At 43.4% G+C, this 24,112-nt stretch overlaps 1 protein-coding gene across 1 annotated transcript in view; it reads right to left on the bottom strand.

Moving 5' to 3' along the window:
• Nucleotides 1-19,311, bottom strand: part of LOC101073264 (leucine-rich repeat transmembrane neuronal protein 4) — a 77,391-nt gene extending 58,080 nt beyond the window's left edge. The window contains exons 1-2 of the mRNA XM_029838032.1: nt 18,351-19,311; nt 10,884-12,445 (exon numbers count right to left, since the gene is read on the bottom strand). Of these exons, the coding sequence (XP_029693892.1) occupies nt 10,884-12,445; nt 18,351-18,354 (1,566 nt within the window). The 5' untranslated portion in view covers nt 18,355-19,311. The remainder of the gene's footprint in view (nt 1-10,883; nt 12,446-18,350) is intronic.
• Nucleotides 19,312-24,112: the final 4,801 nt, after the last annotated feature.

Genomic DNA, 24,112 nt, shown 5'->3' with positions numbered 1-24,112 from the left:
ATTTTAATATTGGATCCAACTAATGAATCCAAAGCAAATAATGCTCTTCGCCTCTGAAGAGAAAAAACAACCCACCCACCACGACACCACCGCCACAAGTCCAGAATGTAATTTAAACCTGCCTTTAGCTCTCCTTCACCTCATATCCTTGGCCCCATCTAGGGCGTAATATGACAGGATGAATATTTATTGCAAGGCCCGTCTGCGATGCGCCGCGTGGAAAGGTTGGGGGGGCCCAAAAAACAACAAGTGTGGATGGGGGTTGCTGTCACCATTCCTACACTGACTGACACTTGCAGCAAGTAATTCATCCTGAGAGGGAGCACGGTTGCCCTGCCGCCTTCTCCCCGGCACAAGTTTACGATAATGCTAATAAATTATGATGCACTGCTCAGACATTAAAAACTCTGATTGGCACTAAATCAAACGGGGCTGTGCCTCTCAGGTCAGAGGGAGCTGAGCAGAGCTCTTTCTCTGCACGCCACTATCAATTTCTCTCCATCCCCAACTTCCCATCTCGCTTCAGGACCACCAACCTATCCCCTCCCCCCACACCTGGCAAATCCTGATTGGGCCTCACATTCTGTGAGTTACCTGGAGCAGATTTGCTTCTGTTGCACGCTAGCTAAATCCAGTCCCTGAGACAACTGTAGCAGCGTGTGGGTAGAATCTCTGCTTCTTGATTCAGGTGAATTCTTTCACCCTTGAGCGATAACCAGACTCCCGCCGCTTTAATCTCAGCTGAGCGCAAATGTGTGCGGCACAGATTATTCTAAAACCATCAGCTACAGCGGCCATAGGTCCAAAACACCAATTTGTTAACTCAAATCTAGTTAACCCAATGCTGATTGCTCCTCTGCACCTCATTATTCTTCAAAAGTTAAAGAAAAGGTGAAGGTTGGGGGGGGGGGGACTCCTTCATTTTCGTGCTGTTCAGCTGTGTAGGGAAATGCAGAACTGTATTCATCCTTTGCCAACAACGGAGTAGTTTGGCTCTAAAAATAGCATTTAAGGTCAGAACCTATACTTTAGGTTGAGGCTTTTCCTTTGGATCAGAGTGGAGCTGAAGGACAATGGCTCCACAGTGACTGTCTCCTCACTTTGGACGATGTCCCACTGTATATGTTCACATTATGAGGACACTTCTCACTTGCTGAGAGCAGCCGGTAAATCACGTCTCCAGATGAATGTCGTAAATGCAGTACAGGAGCGACCCCATTCATTGTCACGCAGGCTGCACGGTCACGGCTCCAATCAGCGACAAACTAACACTGAAAAGAGAGAATAACCGACAGGAGGATTTGAGACCCTGAATTTAGCCAAAACAAGCTAGGTTTTTTTGCACGGGAAAGCTACCTTGAGTGCACTTTATGACTATTCCAAAACACTATAACAAACAGTCCAAAAGTGTTATGTTCAATATTGTTCAAATTTTGAGAGTCTGAGGCCACTTGGAACAGCATGTGGGAGAAGCTGGCCCTGCATTGTTTTTGTTTTTCTTCTCACAAATTCTCATTCAAGCTTTAAAAAAATAAAAAATAAAACAAAAATATCTCGACGTGGCCATTTCTGGATGTTGCAATACCAGGCTTACGACAAGGGACTTATTATCCTATCAGATCCAGTTTTAGTTAGAAAGTCCAACACAACAACATTTGACCCAAGAGCTGGAAAAAAGCATTGAAATACATAAAAGTTGAAATCATAAAACAGTTGAGTAGTAAAAATAAAAATCACAATTTGAGAATATGTAAAAAAATAAAAGGTTATTGTTAGGTAATGCAGGTAAGCTAAATTAATATACTGCAGATGTCACACCTGCGCATTGATGCTAACGTGACGTCCTACCTGCCCAAAACAAACAACCAAATGCAGAAACGCTTATTTGGAATTCTGTAAATGTGCCCGCTCCAAATTAACATCATCATCATTGATTTTCAACTGTGGGTGGGCGTCGGATGATTCACGACTCAGGTGGGCCCCCGTGCTCGTTCTCGTTTTATCTTTTTTATGATCGTCATTATCTGTGATCATTCTGACATTTCCGGGGACAACAGGTGAATGCAGAGAGGGGTCGCGGTCCCTACGATTCCCCACCAGGCTTACGACACAATCAATCCCCAACCTATCCATTGTCACTTTTGTCAATACTCCGTTTTTATTACCCTGTGAATTCAATCGATGAGAGGGACCGCCGTGAGAGACGGTCTCCGAGTAATTTGTTGGCCAAAGCATGTTGCATAATGGGACTGATTTAACACCAGAAAAGCTAGAATAAAAACTCCTCTCCTTTGTTTCCTTTTGCTGTAAGTGTCACTCGCCGTTGTCGTGTTTGTGGTGGAGCCGCACAGACCAAAGGTTGGGACATCTGCCTGCTGAATGTGATGTTCTATTGGGCTCGGACACACGGAGCCAGGGCGCGACAGGTATCATCCATCATGTTTGGCCTCACGTCTCTCCTGCGGCGGGAGACAACCTGCATCCACAGGCCGCAGAGTGAGATGCGGGAGGACGAGAGCGGCAGGTAATTAACTAAAAATAATGTATGTTCTTGACAGGGCGGAGAGAGTGGCTCTGAGAGGTTACCGGGGGATACAGACGAGTGAAGGTTAGTCCGATCGCAGGCACATGTAGATGCGGCATGTGCAGTTAGTACACCTGTGCACCACTGGAGGACCTCCCTTGAAGGATGTTGATACATTTAAACAGTTACTTGTTCATAAAAAGGCAGGACGAGTCAATCAGGATTTTTTTTAATATCTGATCAAACTACTGGAACAGATGAGGGAGTTTTGTGCAGTCAGCGATTTAAAAATGAATAAAAATCAATGAACTGTTATTCAAAAATCATGTGGCAAACATTAGCAAAAGGTTTATCAAGATTAATAGCGGAGTTCCATTTTGTGTTGATAATTATGTTAATAAATGCAGCGCTGCTTGTTAAAGGCCAAATTATGATTCTGCTTAGAACCCACACTGTTGCAGGATTCTGCTCAGGCTGCCTCAAAATGCCGGCGCCTCAGAATAGCTTCTCCTCATTTCGGTGATGGTGACCCAGCGGCTGTCCAGGTGTCCCTTCCACCTACCCGGTAATACGGTGACACTTGACCTTTGGACAGAGGAGCAGGGGGCTGTGACCAGCTCCAGATCTCTTATTTAAGGGCACTGACCAGAATTTAACCTGTTATTTTCATGATGTGGGAGTGGAGGGAATAGGATGAGCCAGAGGAAAGAGGCTCTGCAAAGAAAGGCCTCAAAATGGAACCTAATGCACTGTGAGAGTTTTTGAGAGAAGTTGTCCTGTTTTTTTTCACCCATGATGCACTGCAGTTCCTATCTGACAGATGACCACCTGTCAATCCATTGCACCTCGCCTTTGATTGAATATCTAACTTCAAAACAGCTTAGAGCCATCACCAATCAGAGGATGGACAGCTGTCCGTGGACAAAGGCAGCTGCGTCTGTGAGAACGAGTGCCTGCCACTCTAACTGTCGAGTCTGGACCACTGCCTGATGTCTCTGGTTTTCTAACTGCTTCTCTTGTCCGCCTGTTGTCTCCTCCATCCTTTCAAACATGCCACTGGGCCAGGCTCACCTGTCTTCCTGTCTTATTTGACTTGGAACCCATAGGACCACCACATCACAGACCAAAGAATTGAAAAAATAAGTAGCATAGTTGCTGCTGATGTGGCCTGAATCAGAACCTGCCCATTCCACCATCACCATTCTTCTTATCCTCTATACCATCACTAATACGTTATATCGCTGCTATCATTTTTGGGCATATGATAAAAATGATAAATCAGAAGACAAGAAATATTTTCTAAGATACTTTAGTTGGGTATATTTAACTGGTTGTTACATTTCCTATGATAAATGTTTTAAGTGTAAAGTGGCTTCGTAATTGCGAACCGCCGACTAGTTTCATATGAAAGTCGTAATGCAGGAAATAGACAGCAGCTGACAATAGCATAAAATATATATATAACAATAAAAATGCACATTTATTTGTTGTTGGGAGGGGGATGGAGTCAGGGGGCTTCTAGTTCAAGTCCAGACTCCATACAAAAAATTAAAAAAGCGTAGCAGGAGGGGTGCTGAGACGTTTTCAGATCATTGCTGAGGCACCATTCAGCAAATCCTGCCTATTTGGGGTAGATTACTCACTCTGCCACCTCTCGCTGTGTGATTGCATGTGATAATTGTACTGTATGTTTATGAGTAACTGCATGTGTTCTGTGTGAACGGACAGTGTAAAAACAGTCGTTTATGTCTGTGGGGTTAAAAAACTTGCTTTTGCAGATTCAAAGTAGAAAACCCGTGAATAAACTGTCCACCCACAGAGGTGTATAATGACAAGTCTTAATAACACAACACTTGTCTAACTACGCTACCCATTGTTATTCCTTACAATGAGATTTAACTTACGCAATGTTCTTATGAAACCAATTTTACTCAAAAGGAAAATGTACACCAGTAAGCTAAGCTTCACAGGCAAGACTGGCTAATTATGCTTTGGCTATGTCAATTCAGTGGATAATGCTTCACTAAGAGTGAGCAGGTCTGCTCAACTCCAGCAGGCCAGTGGTGAGATAAAGACATGATAAATAAATAAATACAAATTCTTTCCCCTGTGGAGAAAGAATGCACCTAATTTATAAAGTTACAGCAATTTATTCCAGTAAAAGCATCCGTAATGAAGAGAAATCAGGCGACAGTCTCGTCTGAATTCACCTGCGGTGGCGCACATTTTATTTGAGATATTTTTATTCAAAAGAAGCAACCTTTCCCTCTTCCGCAGTGTGGAGCAGCCTCGCAAATGGGCGCCTCACGCGAGGTAGGAGGAAGAAGGTTGGCAGGATGGTTCCCTTCGAAAATAATCTATCCTGCTCAGATGGAGATGTTTCGATATTCTTGGCGCGCCGCGGCTGCACGCTCGCTCTGATGTGGAAAGTTTTATACGGGGCGTGTGACGGAAGGGTAGAGCTTTGATTCGTGCTGTCAATATCTGGAAGAGATCCAGGATTATTTAACTGTGCCCTTAAGACAAAAAAAGGCAGTCATTACGCACAGCAGATAGATACTTTAAAGTTGCAAAGTTTGAACCAATTACAAAGGAGGAATGCTCTGAAACTCAAATAATAAATGAGCTGAACTCACTATCTCAGTGCTCGTAGTTTACTTGAAAGGCATATATTTATTTAGTATTTCTGATTACACAAAATCTAATTTCAGCAATAACACATGGTGCATCTTCCTTGAACACTTACATTTATTGATTATTCTGTATGTCTTCATGATAGAACATGGAATTAATCCAACTGCCCTTTGCTAGGTTGACCTTTGCTTCTGTTTTGTCCACCTTAGATAATGTAGTACGACTGGATTTATGTTTGCAAAAGGTCTTTTTGACAGTGTAAAAATATGTTTTTGTCCTTTAGAAGAATTACAATGAGTATTGAAATGGGAAGACTGGAAGGCTGTTGGCATGGGGGACGCTTTGCTACTCTGCTCGTAAGCACAGTCATTAAATTTTGTGGAGTGCTTCAATATGAACATCAAAAGAGTTCATTTGACAGTGAAGAGTTTGATCGGCTGGAGCTTCAGGCCCACTGTTGTTAAAGGTTCTGGCATGTTCAACGCTGTTCCCAACAATCTCGGCGGAGAGTTGTCGTTGTGTTCCACGCGTGACTCCGTCAAGGAGGATAACTGCATATTCAAAATACACTTTCACTTATTCCGTTTCTTGACTTTGTGCCCTTCAGTAAATTGCGATGCCACATTCACAGATTTGCCTGATTTCTCGGAACAAACGGGCCACGAGAACGCTGAGCTGAAACAAAAACCGGAGTCATCAAACGCGTTGCCAAAAGGCACTCAGAGAACAAGTGAGATGGCAAAAAAGCAACAGCCTGGACAAATCAGCATGACGGATTTGTCACGATACAGCGCAAGGACACCAAGGACACGTTCTCATTCCCAAATAAAAACTGTCATTTCAGAGTTCTCAACCCCGCCTTTTTTATGTTTACTGAAATTATAGATAAAAAAGAAGCAATCAGCAACTGTTTCTGAACATTCTGTGTATAAAATGAATGAATAAAACTGAAAAGAGATCCTGTTTAGAGTACTGTGAGAGGGCTGAGGACAGGGCGGACGCTGGCCCGCTAAACTGCAGTGTTTGCTGATGTTTTAGAGCCTTCGCGGCCCAAATCCAAACCGATCCGCTGGCTGTCAGCTCCGATCAGAGACCCACGCATCTGTCTGCTGCATCGTCACATTGGTGGAGGTGTCCCCCCTCCCCCCGTCCCACCAGTTAGCGACAAAGTCATAATCATTAGCTCCTCATCTCCACGTGTGCTCACATCACCGCAATTATGCATGCGCAGTTACGTCTGCATAGGCTACCCTGGGCGGTTTTGAGGAGGTTGTTTTAAGTAGCATTTAATTCCCTCTCATATGCATCATTCATAATTTGCTGCAGATTGAATATTATGTCGAGGTTGAGGAAGGAGCGTCTCAAGTGAGGCAACTCAAAAAGGCAATAAGCTGAAAAAAAAAATGCCTCGAAAAGTGTTTTTGAATGTGAGGGAACCTGCCGGGAATAAATGATAGTAACTGCAGCATGAGATGGTTTCATCCACATGTAAACCATTAAGGTTCATCATGTGCGTCAGTAAATGTATACCAGCTAGAGAAAAACAACAACCCTGCTACTAATGATGCATTCACGCTTTGCTGGTGTGAGAACTGCGAGGCTTTTTCTGCCTCCTTACAGGTAACGTAATTGCTGCATTGGTGATCTAATGCGCTCGTTAAATGTGGATCACACGGAGGCGCAGTGTGGCACCGGGAGGAGCAGGCAGGATTAGATGAGGAGAACAAGGCGTTCTTTCATGAAAGGTGCACGTCTCCCATAATGCTAAATGTTGACAAAAGATACAAGGATTGAATGAGAGATAGCATACCTGCTTTATGCAATTAGCAACTGAATCATAATCTCTGACCCGAACGTTAAAAGTAGTACCACCAAGGCCTCACTATCACCAAGAAATAATGATCCCGAAATGTGTTTGTAGGATTCATGGGATTCAGAAACTCTTTTAACGAGACAACTTTTGAATCGCTGATAAAAGTCTTCTTCTAGCCCTTTTCCACATAATTCACATAATACTTAAGTTGGAGAATAGAGAAAAGAGATGGCAAAGGTCAGGAACATGCATTATATCTGATGGAGATGTACAATTTCCTTTAAATAAAAGGTGAGAAGAAGAAAGGAATGGAGGGGAAATGATGATTGCCGCTGCGTTGTGAACCCACTAAATCACATTCAAATTGATGACAAGTGATGCTCTGATAAAAAAAGGGCCAGCAGCGCAAGAGAAGTACAGCTTGAAAGGAATGAGATCAAAGCGAGTGGCAAAAGAAATGATCCCTTTGGTGCGGAAGTTAAGGTGACATAGGGAAATGAGGATCATCTTTCAGGCAATTCATCAAAGGCTACCAAAGCCGCGTTCGAGTGGCTATGGCTGCTGATAAAGGACAATCATGTGAAGAGGTCAGGGGTCAGCTCCAGCGACAGCGCAGAATAAGAGACGAGACGCGAGAGGAATGAGCCGTTCCCGCTCGGCGAGGATGAGATCTGAGGCGGAAGAGATGCAGCGAGGGCCGCTAGGTGGAGAGAACACGGCACGCGCCGCCGCTGGCGCCCTCTTGCCCGGTGATTTATGTCCTCGGAAGTGCAGCAAAATGTGGAAACAAGATGGGAAGGGAGTCTGGGATGAACTTAGCGGACCGCTGACTGATCGCTCTTGTCTGCGTTCTACAGCGTTATACAATGAGATGGGGGCCGAAATGCCTGCGTTCAGTGATGTCTCAATACACAAAATGGAAGGAGGAAGGCCACAGAACTGTCAGCTACACCTAAACAAATCAGTAATTAAAATAAAATAGTTCATCGCAAACGAACCTGGATTATAAATAGTTAACCTCCTTTCTGTATGTGTATGTGTACGTACCCTCTTGTTTAATTGCCAACTGCATTATTTTCATTAATGAATCATCTTTATCATCTTTTGAACTTTCTTCTCATAGATTTAATTATGAGGAACGTACACAATGCTGAGAGAACTATACTATACCGCACTGGGAGATGAAAAACATGTTCGGCTAATGGCCTGATTTAAATTACCTGCATTTGCCAACTTTCCCCCTTCAGGAGCAGCTTATATAAGGAGGTGGAGTATATGAGATGGATCAAATACTTGCTCACCGGAACTCAATTTGTCCTATTTTTAAAAGATCGCTCAGCTCCGCTCATCGTTCTTCTTTATCGCCTTACTTGACTAAAATAGGAAGAAACTGAACAGTATCTTATTGGGACTGATGCGTGCAGATAACAGGACTGACACGTACACATTTCCTATTTCCTGACTTTTTTGTCCTTGCCCTTTTTGTGTCCCTAAACGGGCTATATTTTGCTGACCGATTGACGAGGCAGAGCTAAATTGACAAATTCAATTGGGCCTGGATAAAATGTTGAGGAGAAATCCAATATTTTCTGCAGTAAATGACCCCTTTTGACTCAAACTGTTGGAGACACAGTGATGTATTTACTTTGCAGTCCTTCCGAGTGAATACGGTACCCTTTTTTTTATAGATACAATCTCCTCCCTACCCCCCAACCCCAGCCCCACAATCAGTGCAGCAGGTGTTTGATAGTGGTCAAAGCCAACTAACACCAAGGCGGGAATGATTGCTGGGAATAACATATAACCATATATTTTATCCACTGGAACATGACATACCGGAATGCAAACAATTCCTTTTTGTTTGAGTGCTCCAGTGTTTCAGTATCTCCTCTCTGGAGAGGTTAATTCCTCTCGTAATAGCTTTTCATTGTTTGAGAATTGAGAAAATCAGCAGTCAACATGAGATTAGAGACTGCATATACAACTGAAACCTATTAAACATGAACTAAAATCCTCTACGTATATATCTGATTCAGAGTATATTAAGATATTCTGTGCATACTGCTCCTATTTTGTTGTGTTGTTCTGACAGTTTGCATGTATAAATAGAGATGATTTCCAGGTGCACTGTAGTGAACATTACCACCTGCAACCAGTGTGATGGAAATGCTGATGGATTTACAGTGATAATTACAGGAACGCCTTCAAAATTACTCAAAATGTTTCACCACAAAGAAAGACAAAACATGTATTAGTAAAAATACCATATTGGGTTCAAAGAGCTGGATTTCCCACGCTCCTCTAGTCCTGCATCTGTATTCTGTGTGTATTCCCTTTGGTTCCAAAAACTCAAAGTCAAGAGAAAAGGCATGTTTGTGGCTAATGACAGTGATTAAGTAGATTGAGGAATAATTTTGGGGTAGATTACCTGACTCTAATTTGAGCATTCATTAAAATGTTTGTAAATGTCAGTGTGCAGGTATTACCGTTGTATATGCTGATTAAGAATTCTGTGGGCTGCTGTCACGCGCTAATTAAAATGACTAATCTGCCAATAAATATTTGTCTGTCATGTACACCTTGCTGTGTCTGGATTACTGAAACTCATTGTAGAAATATTTCTTTAAATATTGTTCCATAATTCTCACTTTCTCATTTAAACAGTTAGCGCAGAAAGAAGGTGGGGGCAATACAATCAAAGTGGTGACTTTTTTGGGGAATGTTGGGGACGAGACACACACAGGAATGACAAAAAAAGGAAAAGGTGAAGGGAGGATTTCTCCTCCTCACTGTCTTTGCTCCAAGGGAGCGCGCCAGAAAAATCCCTGCCATGAAAAGCCTGGATTTCAAAGCTAAGTCCTAGCGTGAGTGGGTTGGTCACGTGAAAACAGAAAGAGGGGGGTGATAATCGCGTGCATTTATGGCTGTTTGATGACAGGAGTGTTTCTTATGCGGTTCTCCCAGACTCATCTTTGCCCGAGGGTCATCCTTGGGTTACCAGTCACTGTCGACCTCGTCCACTCCCTTAATGTAAGTTTCAGAAAAGAATGAGTCTTCTTTGTGCTGTGCGTTGTTATAGGCTCTGCCTACCACCAAGTTGAAGTCATCATTGTTGTAACTCCTGTCTTGCAACTACGTGCAATACCAAGTCTTAGCAGAACATACTGTATATGCCATGCTACAGCAGTTAAATGTCTGTTTTTTTCGCCTCTGAGGATCTTGCCATCTTTCTGGCAAAAGTTGCAACACTGCAGCCACCCGGCATGCCTTGCTCCGAAAGGGAATGGGAAGCAAGACTCTGGCTTTTGTGTGAAATATAGAAAATTCAAAGGGAAATGCTGCTGGGACGCTCAGAGCTTTCAAACAACTTAGCCTAGGTTCTAACAGTCCCAATGAAAAGCATTTGGTTTATCTTTTGTGAAAAATATTCAGCATTCAAATTCTTCCCAGCCTTCCGTTGTTTACCTCACCCGCTACCGCTCATCAGACTCACATGAAAGACAAACTTTGCAATGAAAGTAAATAATGCTCAAATGACTGAAAAATGTCCAAACTCCATCGAAACATCTACGCTGCTGTCACTCGGGAAATGTAATCAGTCCCTTTATCTGAATTTCCTGACAATTCTGCAACAAAGCAAACATTTGCATTTCAACAGAGATTAGGCTTATAATCAATAACATCTCTGTGAACAAAAGGCTGCTTGTTATGCATAACGGGACCAGAAAACCTTTATTTAATGATAATCCATAGTCACACATTCTTCTTTTTTTTTTACAGAATATGCTGTGCAGTGTTGAGTAATCAAGTATCAGACCTATTATCGATTCAAGAGGTGATAATAATTACCTCTGGTCGTCTTGCTGTGGACAGAGTTTTGTATAGGAGGAGTGGCGGTGATGTGGGTCATACCTCGCATTCTCGGGAGCCTGAGATTGTGTAGGTGCAGGGTCCAGTTCCGTTGACAAGCACGTCCATGGCCTCGGAATTGGTGGGCTTGTAGTCCACATAGTACTCCTGCAGTGGAGAGCTGAGGGTTTGTTCCGTCTCTCTAGCTTTCTTGCGGCGTTTGCGGGCTGCTGCTGAGTGCTCTTGCAGTTGTTTGACGCTGCTGGGATAGCGCTTCCAGGACACGTAAATCACTAGCAGGATCATAGCGACTGATAGAAAAAGGGCAACGCTTCCAGCCACGATCTTGTGGAAGGACACGGGTTCCAAGTCTTGCTCCGATGGGGGCACTACAGGGCGAGTGATAGCTGGCGATGTGGGTCCTTGCACAGATCCCTCTCCTCCCTTTCTGGTACGAGTCGGTGAAGTCAGAATGATCGGGTGTTGTTCAGTTTGCGCCGGAAGTCTGGACTGTGTCGGGGTGATGTTAACGGTGAGAGTTGCTGCTGAATCAGTTTGGCAAACACCAAAAGCATCGACAGCATCCATCACTTTCTCTCCTTGGGCCTTCTTGGGGGAGGCGCAGATCATGGTTGTTTCTTTGGGACCTCGGAAGTTTCGCAGCCAGGCCACCAGAGGACAAATAGCAGGGCCACAATCCCACACATTCCCAGCGAGACTGATCGTGGTCAAGGAGATCCAGGCATCAACAACCTCTTGAGAGACATTAGTCAACTTGTTGGAATCCAGATTTAAGGTCTGCAGATTGGGTAAGCATTGGTAAACCGCTGCGTCGATTTCTGTCAGATCATTCCCGGACAGATCCAGTTTCTGGATGGAGGCCCAGGTCCAGGTCAGACCTTGGCTCATTGATCTAATGCGATTCCACTGCAGGTAAAGTGCCCGCAAATTATAGAGACGGGGAAAGTGAGAGAAATTTATCTTTGAGAACTGGTTGTGCTCCAGATGCAGCTCAGTAAGCTTGACTAGCCCAGAAAAGGCATTCCGAGTAATACTGCGGAGGCGGTTGTAACCGAGATCGAGGAATTCCAAATTTCTGCAGTCTTGGAAAAGACGCATTGGAACGATTTTTAGAGAGTTGGAGCGAATATGAAGGCTAAGAAGCTTCCGAAGACCCTGAAACTGGCCAGGCTGCAAGGCTTGCAGCTTGTTGTATGACAAGTCCAGATTACGCAAATTGGGGACAGGGTGGAATGTCGTGTTGTGAAGTGACGTGATTTTGTTGGAACTCAGGATCAGTTCTTTGAGCCGCCTGACCCCTTGGAAAGCCATCCCATCCACAGACGTGATGTAGTTGTGGTCCAGGTAGAGCCAGATGAGATGGTTGAGGCCCACAAACTGTCCTGCGCGAAGACTGACGAGGCTGTTGTACCTCAAAGACAAACCCTCGCAGCCTCCCGAGAGGTTCTTCGGAACGTCTCGAAAGGCGCTTGATTCACAGTAAACAATTTTCCCATCACAGCGACAGCTCTTTGGGCACGGACGTTCACTTAAAGATGGATTCGCCGCCAGCCACACCTGCATCAGGATTTGGATCACTAGCCAGTGACGCCGCAGAGTAGAGCCTGTATTTGGAGGAAAAAGAAAGAGAAATTAGACTTTTGCATATTAAGTGCTAACTTTTTACAGCTTATGAGTAAAGTCGGAAAAGATGCTGTGTGCTTCATCTTACTAAACAGAAATTAAAATCTTTGCTTTGAGGCTTTGCTTACTTGAGGCCTTGTTTGAGGCTGCAATAATAGTTTTGCAAACTAAATAGATACAATTAAAAGGTTTCACAGTAACTGACAGTCTAAAATGTTATATTTAAATTCAATGTTTTTTTTATGTTGTGAATAAAGTGTTTCATAAATCAAGGTAGAGGTACAATGCTTACTCCAAAGATATTTAAATTAAGTGTTCAAATGAGCTCATTTTATGGTTGCTAGTTATTACCTTTAATTAACTGACTGATACTGCTTTAATCAATTAATTTATGTGGTAAAAATGCCAGGAAAATTCTATATTCCTCAGTCACTTATTTGTCTGTATCTGCATTTCTATTGAGTTATTCACAACCATCAATGCAGCAATTGTGGGAGAAAAATGTGAAAAGCAGACAGCACGCAGCAAATTATCATTCAAAAGCGTGCCGGTTGCATATGCGATCCCAGGGGCATTCCAGTGAAGACTCCAGCCATTTTATGCTTAACTGAACCAAAGACGGAAGAGGCGCGCGTGAATCATCGCCTGTGTTTTCCGCAGGTTCAAATCAAACCGCGAGCCTGCAGAGCTGCACCGTGGGTAGGGGCTCGGTTTCAAATTGAAAAGTGAGTAAAAGGGTTTGGCAGCCTCCCGCCTTATCAATCACTGGTTTAAGGTGAGGAAGACAAAGTTGTTTCCATTAAAATCGGTCCCCTTTACCGAGCTGCTAATGATATGTCATTAAGATACATTGATTTCCCCAAGAAGCAATGGTATGTGAGTGTGTGTGTGTGTGTGTGTGGGGGGGGGGGGTATGGGTTGGCCTGGGTTGTGGTAGGGGAGACACAATAAAATGTGTCTGGATCGCCATAGTCTAATCAGTATTAATTAAGTACTTTTTGACTGGCAGCAACCTAATAAAATGGATATTCCACACAAAGAGTGATTAGCTTTAGCTAAAGTAAGCAATCTCTGGGCCATGCACTATAAGACCGCTGTAAAATTTCACTTTTCTATTATATTCAATAATCCCTGGGGGATTTGGCAGAAATAATTTTGAGATTTCAGCAGCTGAGAGGCCTCGCTCAGCATACGGGATCTAACATAACTGCTTCCCTCCTTACCAAGCATCTGCATATCCCATACGGGTTAAAATGTGTGTTTGTATGTGTGTAACAATGTGTGTGTGTGTGTGTGAGAGAGAGAGAGAGCAAGGGCAAAAGAGACACACTCAGTGTTTGTTTTCCAGAGAATCTTTCATCATTCCTTACAGATGGTGGGAATCAGGAAACAGTACAAATATTTTGTGCTGGCTATTGATTATACCAGCACACACATCAATCACTTTTCTCCATCCTGGATCCCACATTTGTGATACATTTGGAGAATGTTTCTGGTGATCACAAGATGCAGTATATCTCCATGCATCTCCCTTGTTTTCAAGTTAAACATAAAGCAAAACAGCCACAAAGGCAAAAACAACCCCACGTGTGGTGCAAATATACAAATTTAATTGACAAACCCCATGACTGGCTAACGGATTCCATTGGCTGTTTTACATGTTGCGCCTGTCTTGAGTCCCAGGAGGATGTTGAAATAACCTCCTATTGGTTTTATTTCCCTTGTGTATAATAGGCTTGCTTTATTAGAAGTGACTGTCATCGCTTTCAGATTGTGTGTGCCTCACGAGACACCTCTCTCCCCTCAGTGACACTCTACGTGGTTTAATGAGCGCTCCGTGTGCTAATACCTCTGTAAGCCAACTTCTTCTCTGCCACTCCTCTAATCTTATTCGCAAAGGAACACAAGTCGCCCTCTGAGATGTCACTCATCGGTTTGCGTCTCTATTATCTCATACCCGATGTGCCTCTCACCATTACTGTTCTTTTGCTGCGGTGATTTACAGGAACAGCTTCTTGCTCCTTTCTCGAGCTGCTGTTGGGAGCGTTTGTAAGATGGAGCCATCAAGATGGCGCTATAATGCAAAGCCTTACATTTTTTCTGTAACGGTCCACCAATCTCTCATTAACCAATCAACTATTAGTATGATCATTTTTCTTGATTTTATCGTTCGCGCTGGTCTTGATGGATGACTGTGGTCCCTCTGTGGTCATCTGTTTGACCATGTCTGCTCCAAAGGTAACTGTGTCATGTTTAGCTATACAGTAGACAGTCCTGTAATCCTCGGGCCAAGAAAGATAACCATTTCTGCCTCTCAACCCGAGCGAGAGAGTGAGTGCACTTTACTGCTGACCTAAAATAAAACCAAATGTAGCTTAATAACTTGGCAAATGGACTCGCTAACTGGTGCACTTTGAGTGCACACAAGTGGCTCATTGCTATTTGCTGCCTGTCATTGACAAAAAAAATGCTACCAGCCTCAGCCTTGTCGGCGCATGGAGACCGGACAGCCACATGAGGGTCGATGTCCCCATAGCTGCCTTAGCCATCCTATTAGTCCCCAATTATCTTTGAGATGATGGCAAGGCCTGCCAAGTCTGGCTCATTCTGGCTGGAGTTGGAAAACATTGTGTCCCGGTGTGGCTGTCGTGTATTTGTAGCGCTGATTAGGGTGAAACATAGAAAAGCGCCCAGGGGACTATTGTCACAGACACTGTCAATTTTGCCTTGTTGGTAACAGTTCCACACAGAGGGGGATGGTGGAACTTGAGATGAACCAATCAGACAGCAGGGCTGCAGGCAGGAGAACTTCTTATTCTTAAGTGCTGATAAAACTTTTCTGGCGTGATTAGGACAAAAGCTTCCTAATAAAGTTGTCAAACTAGGAAAACCATGATCACTGTGGCTACAATCCTTCATGGCCAAACTTCAGTTACACAAACAGTACCGAAGAGGGAGCTTCGGTACTGTTAAATTTTGCTTCAGCTGATCTCACTATAGCTTCAGTCGCTACATTTTTATCTTTTACATTTTTATCGCCGGAAAAATCAGGAACAATCAGGACACTTTAATGGGTCGTGCACTGCAACCTATGAAATGCCTAAACATATTGTTGACCCTTACAGCAATGTACCGGTAGATAAATATGCCAGGAAACATTAAAATGCAACAAAGATGCACACTGCAAATACAGGAAATAAGTAATATCTCTGGAGAGCGACTCTGAGTTGTTGCTATGGTTCCTGAATAGTGATGTTAATGTTCCTGACATGTGCTATAGGACAAAATAGTCACTCCATGCAACATTTTCTGTTTAGATAAAGAGATTACAACCAAATGCACTCATGGAAGGAAAAACTGATGTGTGACAAATACTCTCCATCATCTGCAGCCTTTCTTCCGAGGCGTGGTGTGCTTTTGCACTGCCTTTGCTCGTCTGCAGCAGGTTTACTAGCTTGTGTTGACAGCGTTTGTTCTCAAAGGGACGCGCTTTTGCTTTTTGGTGTTTTAATAAATGGCTCATTTCTCAAGTTGCAGTTTGTTGAGCTCTTTAAGCTGCAATTGATTTTGGTGTTGCAGTTGGGTTCCGGGTATACAAATAAATCTAAAAACCATCCATCTGATTTCAGCGGGACTCAGCTATTCTGCTGTATCATCTACTGGTCTGCATTAGTCTACTTCCAATGTTGACAATAGTGTTTAAGTCCTGGTGGACCTTGAATAATTGTGATCTGGATCGCCTCCAGATTTCCCCTGATAATTGCAAATAGTATGCAGAGCGCACCGGCTAGTGTGCATGCTAGCTGGTTGTGTTCTACCATGATCCGATAAACACTGTGGGCCATTTCAGTGTGGGTGTTATGTTTAAATTAACCTCGAAACGGTGAAAAAGATGTATTTCCTGCCAATTTTAGAGCTCTGCTTTTACCAGTTTTAACATAAAGTCTATTTAGACAATCTTACATAACTGTCCTTATAACCAAATGTATTTTAGTCATCATTTTCCTTAGATTGGTGTTTGTTTTTATTGTCATATATATTGTGATTGGCAAACCTTACACAGCTTCCTCTGCCCAGATCTCAACAAACGCAGCTCCAACAACCCTGAACTCTAAGAGCAGTAGACAGAATAGATAATGGATGCTTTCCCCTTCAGAAAACAAACACTTATTCAAGGATATCCCCTTTGAGGTGCACCTGATGACCCCCTCCACATCCTTTGCTGGAATTAACAATGATGCACATCAGCTGCTAAAGAGGCAGCAGAGGATGGGGACACGAGGGCTACTTTAGTCAACTGAGGTTTTTAAAATAAAATAATTCCAAAGCTACCGCCTTCGTTAATAAGGCAGAGCAGAGTGATTGGTCAAAATAAACATCATAAAACACTCCTGTTTTATATGGAGGTGAGGGGTGTATAAACACATGAATCCTTCTCCTTCACCACTTTTCAATAACCCCTGTCTGACTGTCCTCTCTCTGCAAGGCAGATCTCCAATGATACGGTCCATGAAACATAAGTGCACTGCATGCTGTTAATGAAAAGCATCCTCGTCAGCTGCACCGGTGGATTACGCATGGACTACAGCACCATATAATCTGCAAATAATTGCATGAGGCTTCACGGATGACAGCAGTTGCAGGCTGGTGCATGCACCTGGACGAACAGCAGCAAAATCGCTGCAGCTCTGGTGCCCTCAGACAGGTTGGATCGGCAGTTCCAGGTCCTTTAATTTAGCACATCCTGTTGCTTTGCGGCACATAAATTCCGTGTGAAGTCCAGCAGGCTGTACTGTATAGCGCCGTGTGCCTGTGCAGTTTATATTGATGTGGTGCAGCAGCCCACATGGTCCGTATATCACTCTCCATGACACAGTACCGCAAGTGAACTTGGCCGTCCGCATGTCGGTCCAAAGACAAATGAAAGATATGACCAGGGCTGGGATAAACCTTTTGTTTGCATCTTTTGCCTGAAATGGGGCTAAAAGTAAGCACATTTCAACGGAGTGGGAGAGTGAAGGGAGAGCAGGGAGAGCGGGTGCGTGGGTGGGTTATGAGAGTGTAACTGATGGATGTGTCTAACCTGTGTTAGAGGAAACACGCCAGGGGAATGAAGGGGATATTCTGATCATATCTCACTGACATTTACCCTGAAAAACGCAACAACGCGCATCAAAACAAACACGTATTCAACCCGGTATTTCTGGAGAACTGCGCTGGTGCACATGAAGCGCACAGTTTGGATCCTCTCTTCAAAGCAGGTGCGGGGCACGACTACTTTCCTGAATGAGAATCACCAAGCATAATCCGAGCGCGGGCGGTCAGTCCACAGGAGTTGCGTGGTGGCGTTAGTGCCGGTCTCCAACTGGACCATGGGCGTCTTGCGTGCAGATCAAGGAGCGATCGATGATTATGCGCGACCACGCTTTTATAAAGTTGACTGCCTTCCAAGATTTGCTGTGATTAGCATTTTGGTCCATGTCAGCGAGGCAGCCCACTCTAACCAGTCGCTCAGGGTGGGGGAGATGGCCAGATCGCTTAATGGCAGATTAAAAACTCTCTCTCTCTCTCTTGGGTCGTGATTTCTGAGGGAAATGCTTTGGGGAAAAAATAAAAATAAAAACTGCCGTTTGAGGGGAGTGCAGGTCTGCGAGTAACAGGCTACAGTGCGGGATTCACAATCCCCAAGCTCACCAAATCACCTGTAAAACGCACGCACACAACGGTGCTATTGGGGGGGGGGAATCATTGCTTTTTTCAAGTCCAGAACCAAAGGTTTTCAGAAAGGAGCCAAGCTGACGCATGAGAAACAACCCACGCGCAAATCAACAAACAAAAATAGATAAATAAATAAGAAGATCTGGAGATAAGATTCCCGTAACTTACCCATATCCGCGTCTCTGTCAGCTCCAGCCTACAGGTTTTAATGGCGATTTGTGCGCGACGTCCGTGTCCGCATGACGCGCTCGGCACAGTCAGGTACCGTCCTAATCCACCGGCTCGGTTTCTCCGCGCAGCCGCTGACTCCAACGCGCACCTGCTCCTTTTCTCTCCCGGACCTGGTTGCGCTATCCGATTCAGTTCTGCATCACGAAAGTGCACCAGAAAGGGTGCGAAATGTCCTTATGGTGCAACTCCAGATTCGAAAAAAAAGAACCAACAAGGTTTTCAAAAAAATAAATAAATCACAATATCCAGTTTTAGAGCGCGCTGTCCGTATCTTCGCGCGAAGGGAATCGTTCTTTCTTTTCAAGTTACAGCTAAAAAGAGGACTGCAGTGGGTGCAGGCAGTAACCGAGCCACATCCAAGTAATTCATGTCAGTCTAACATGCGCACCGAGAATCGGGGGATTGAAAAAAAATCACGAAAATCCCACCGCAACTTCACAAATACGATTACACAAAGGAGGGGGGGGGGGGAAGCAGGACTTGGTTTCCACGAACGTCTGAAACAACCCTCCGATTCCTTGTCCTAACTCAGCCGCTGCGATTCTGTTTCTGAAGGATGCTCAGTCTCATCCGCGCATGGCGCACAGGCGAGAAGTGCCCGCTCCGTTATCCACCGATGTTCGTGAAAAGACGAAAGCTCAGATATCCAAATTATCGCCGCTTTCCTCCAAATGTCCCTTTCATTCTCCGGCTTGTTGGGGTTGAAATCCGGCACGACGGCATTGTTAATCACGTCTGCCCGCCATGGCAACTTTGTCACGCAGAATCGGAATGCCCTCTTCTGGTGAGACGGCGACCCGTGAGTTTGTCCAGCATATCACATCCACATTTGATCCATTTGGCCCCAATTTAAGGCATGAATTAACAGCTTTGAGTGTTTGAATTATGCGCCTCACACTCTCTGAAAAGTAGCCAGTTTTCAGGAGTCAGTTAATGCATCTCTGGCATTTTAAACACTGGAACATGGTACGGCAGAATGTGATAAAGGTCCTCACAAGTTGCCCAAAACAGACTGACGTCTGTTGCTGTGAAGGCTCCCAAAGACTGTGAGGGAGGCGACAGTGCGCTGACCGTGGTGCTGGAGTCAGACTTCACCTACCAAATACAAAAGAAGTGATTCCCAGGACTCCTGCTCATTGTGGTTTGAGAAACAGCTCAAGCAGGAGTAACAAACAGAATCATAATTAACACTAAAGCCCCTACTGGAAAGGCCAGGGCACTTATTTGGCAGCGCTCTCCTTCTTCAGGACCCCAGCCGCCTTTTAAAGATGCATTTAAGAGGGGAAATGGGCCTTTGAATTTTTAATGCAGGTTGCATCAGAACTGGATGACAATTTCTGTCTTTTTTATTCTAAAATCATTGATATAATAGACTGCCTAATGTTTTACAGGATTGTTTTACAAGATTTTTTTCCCACAATGCTTTATTAGTAAAGCAAAGTTGAAACATAAAGTCTTTAAATAAACAATTAAACTATGCACAAGTGGGAATACCAGTGGAGGTAAACACACAGTAGTTCCCTGTTTCAAAGACAGGTATTTTTGATGTCTTTGATGTATGTTTAATAGCAGCAATCTGCTCCCAACACATGTTATACTAAGAATTCATACAAACTGTTTCCTCTCATCATTGCTGAAGAATACTGATATTATTTTAAAGAAACTAAAGTCGTTTTCAGATACTACTCATTACTTTTTAAAGTCAAGGTTTTAATATAGATTTTAATGTTTTGCAGTTTACCCAACTAAGCTTCTGAAAGCCACTTTATTAAAATGGCCCTGAAAGTAGATTAATGCTGAACAGAACATTACTCAAAATGGGTCTCCACTGAATAGTAAAACAGCAATATTTGGGGCGAGTAAAGCCTGCTTCCTGCATTTAACAGCAAAATAATGAAAAACAAAAACTCAAAGTTTTTAAGATGTTTTAATGTGGTGCCAATAGAATTGTTCAGCTAATGGATACCCTTCTTTTGCAATAGTCTTACAAATTGAAATACACAAAATACACTGTAGAATGCAAATACTTGACAGTGTTTTTTTTTTTTTTTTTCTCAACACATTCCTGCACCACTGGAGCATGATCTGCACTAAACTATTCATTTTTATTGCTTGGTTGATTGCTGGGATAAATGGATTGACCATAAAGGAAAGGTCAAATTTTGGTTCCCCTCCCTTTTTTTTCATCTTTTTCTCACTATTGTGACAACTGAAAGTTTACATTAGCATCAACTAACAACATTAGCATCAACTGTTGGCATAACAGCCTTTTTTGAAAAAAAAAATAAAATAATAATAAATAAAATAAAATAAATAAAAATAACAACTTTTTCACCTTGTGTTCCATCTCCTAACATGGAAAGGTTTTGGCCAATGAATTCATTAAAAAAAAAAAACAAAAAAAAACACTGAGAGCCATCTGCTGCCAGTACTGACAAAATTAGTCCCTTTGTAGATTTGACCCTCTCTCCCTGAAAGGTACAACAGTAATGTGCCTCCTCAAAGCTTTCAGCAGAATAAAAATACCATAATTGTGCTTAGTTTATTTTGTTTTTGATGAGTTGTTAACCCAAAATGGAGTATTTCACAGTGGCAAATGTGATATTTCGTCAAATATGCTCCTGCTTGCAGCTGTTTGTTGCTCAGCAACCTGATAAAGAGTCTCTTAGGTTGCAAATGTCGAGCATTTTTACAATATTATTAGCAACTCAGATTTTAGCTCTTGTTAGACTGGAAAGAGCCACACCTAGCCTGTGAATGTACGCAAAAGTCTTTATCCCCTGATGACTGGAATAATGACTGAATGAGCTGAAATATTTAATTGCTTATGAATACATGAAAGGTCTTTCTTGTAGAAGAGGGTGACCTTGTGTATGAAATTGGACACCTTTGCCAGTAAACACTTCCTGTTCTGCTTCATAGATATGATTTTTTTCATCCTTACTGGGTTCCTCAGCTGACTGCAGCTTGTAGCTGACAAAGACACACTTTCAATGTGATGTTCTCTTCATGGATGAATCCCTCAGCAGATGACTGACAGGGAGTGTGTGGGCGAGTGAGAATTCCGTACGCTGGGAATGGGACAATTGCATAAGCGATATAAACAGAGCTGTATTTTCCTGATGGAAATTAGGCTGTGACATCACGGGCACTTATTGAGGCTATTACAGCCTCCACAAGAGCCGGGAAATGCATTGTTCTGGATTTGGTTGCAGCTCTTGCAGTTCCTGAGTGTTTGTGTCTTCTGGTGAGAACTATTGTGTGATTGATTAGCAGTTTGGGGCGGGCGTGCTAAATGCAGGAACAACAGATTGAGACAAAAATAAATTTACAAAACACAGACTGCTGACCTCTGACCCCACCAATTTGCTAGGCTTTAGCTTCCAACGTGATCCAGTGTGATTAATACACTTGCATGTATGATGTGTGTCGATTCTCTCCTTGATCTCTCCTCCCCCTTCTCCTCTCTCTATACCCAACCGGCCACCAGCAGGACAGTCCCCCATGTGAGTCTGGGCCTGCTTAAGGTTTCTATCCTGTTAAAGGGGAGTTTTTCCTTGCCACAGCAACATGGCCCTGAGTTTCTGTGAAGCATCTAGGGCCTGTTTTTGATTGTAACAGACGCTGCATAAATAATGATGAATTGCACTGAAATGAATTGAAGGAAATTGATTTGATTTGAGTCTAACTGAATCAATTTGAACCTCTCCCCTCCTCCTACATCTCTCCTCAGGCCAAGAGTCTCATCCTGGAGAGCCCCCTCTCCTTCACCTGAACATCAACATCACCCTGATCGCATTCTTCTATCTCCTCAAAATCAACCATCTCCAACGATCAACTATCAACCATCTAATCACCGTTAACAGTTCTTCCATGCTAGTTATTTCACTTGCTGCATCCCAACTTAATTCCTATACTGCTCCTCTACACGGTTCACCAAAGTACTCCCAAAACAAACTTGTGCAAAACAGCTGCCTGCACCCTCTCAGGATCTCCCTCCTCTCAACACATCACCCCAGTTCACAAATAGCTTTACAGGATTATCCTGCTCCTCCCCTTCACAAGCGCTCATAGCGCTGCTCCCCTCTACCACACGGATCTCCGAGACCCCTTCACACCCTCCTGTACTCTCAGGGCATCCTCTGCCTCCGTCCTCTCTACATTTCCTGCCCGTATGTCCATCATGGGACTCAGAGCACCTCTGAACCTGCTCCCCCTGGGTATCTGGACTCTGACAACTGTGTTCACCTTCAAATTACTCTTAAAAGAACGTCAGTTCAGGCTGGCCTTCCCTTCAAACACTGCTACTATTGAATGACCCCAAACAGTAATGAAAAACTCCCCTTTCACCAGGCTCAAACCTGGTAAAAAGAAATTCCCTGTTTTTGTAGAATTCGTAACAGCAGTCAGTGTCGTACCGTTTAGCTACCTCAGGTTAAACGGGTCTTGCAAACGGTGCACTTTGGACAGTTACTGGACCCGGGCCAGGTTGAAGTCGCAGACCTGCGATGGGACTGTTTAGGATGCTTTCCAACAGCAGCATCGTTCCGGTTTACAGCCAGCAAAGAATGCCCCACATTCTGTGGAACACAACCTAGTTTAGCCTGTGAAGGAAACATGTCATATGACGTGACACCAGGCAACAAAAATTGCCCCAACTTTGGCAGTTGTTGCTGTGCACCACTTCCATTCATCACTGAATTTTCCAAATAATAACTAAGGAAATAGCTGGCCTTATAAATCTTTGAAAAAAATGTCTGAATGCATGACTCAGTGACTGAAAATAGAGGTAATCTGTATTGCATGAAAGCAGTTAATAAGCTTATAAATAATGCTCCTGGGATCCAAACAGAAAATATATATTCACCATACAATCATTTATACCACTTATGCAGGAAAAACTCTGGATTCTGTTTGAGAATATACAAAAAGGGAGAGATGTAAGGCGGTTTAAAAGATTTATGAGCGGTGTACAAGGCAATGATGAAACTGCATGTCCTTCACCGGTGCATATGTTTCTTTTAAGTGATTCTGACAACAGAAGGCATTTTCAGACTCAAAATCTCCAGGGTTCCCGACAGCTCTGCTCTGTCCTTTCCGTGTTCCCATTATACCCGGACTTGTGTTTCTGGTGTTCTTTTCTTTTCCCATTTCTTCTGATCTTAAGCCTGGCAGAATCACCTCAACCTGCCTTTAGGCAATTTCCACCCTGACACTGAGTTTCTGGAGTTGGCCTACGAATGTGAATCGACGAACAAATACCAATGGACAGCTTATACAGCAAGTACTAAATTATGAGAGAATGATACATTGTGTTGTTGCCTTCCTTTCCTTTATCTTTTTTTTGGGGGGAGGGGGTCAAATTAATGATATAATTATTTATTTGTATACATCTTGTAAGAATGCCAAAGAAACCGGAACAGATGCAGAAGCGCTAACTCTCTATTTTGCAGGTTATTTTCATTAACCTTTACCTCAAGCTGAGATCCAATCTGGAGGGCTGTGTTCCACACACTGCTGTTAGGGTTGGAGTTGAGGTGTTTCAGTGTGGGTGTACATTAGACTGAACATATGTAGAGGGATTGAGACATGCACAGTGTACAGTATATTAATTGTTAGGGGTTGGGGCAAAATTTCAAACTGTGTTTATTCATTTCAAGTGGGGTTAAAATGGTCAGTTTTGTCATTTTCAGTGGTCT

The sequence above is a fragment of the Takifugu rubripes genome, chromosome 6, assembly GCF_901000725.2.
Source record: "Takifugu rubripes chromosome 6, fTakRub1.2, whole genome shotgun sequence".
In the NCBI taxonomy this organism is placed as follows: Eukaryota; Metazoa; Chordata; class Actinopteri; order Tetraodontiformes; family Tetraodontidae; genus Takifugu; species Takifugu rubripes.
Note: the sequence above shows the minus strand (reverse complement) of the source record. Positions and strands in the feature narration are given on the sequence as shown.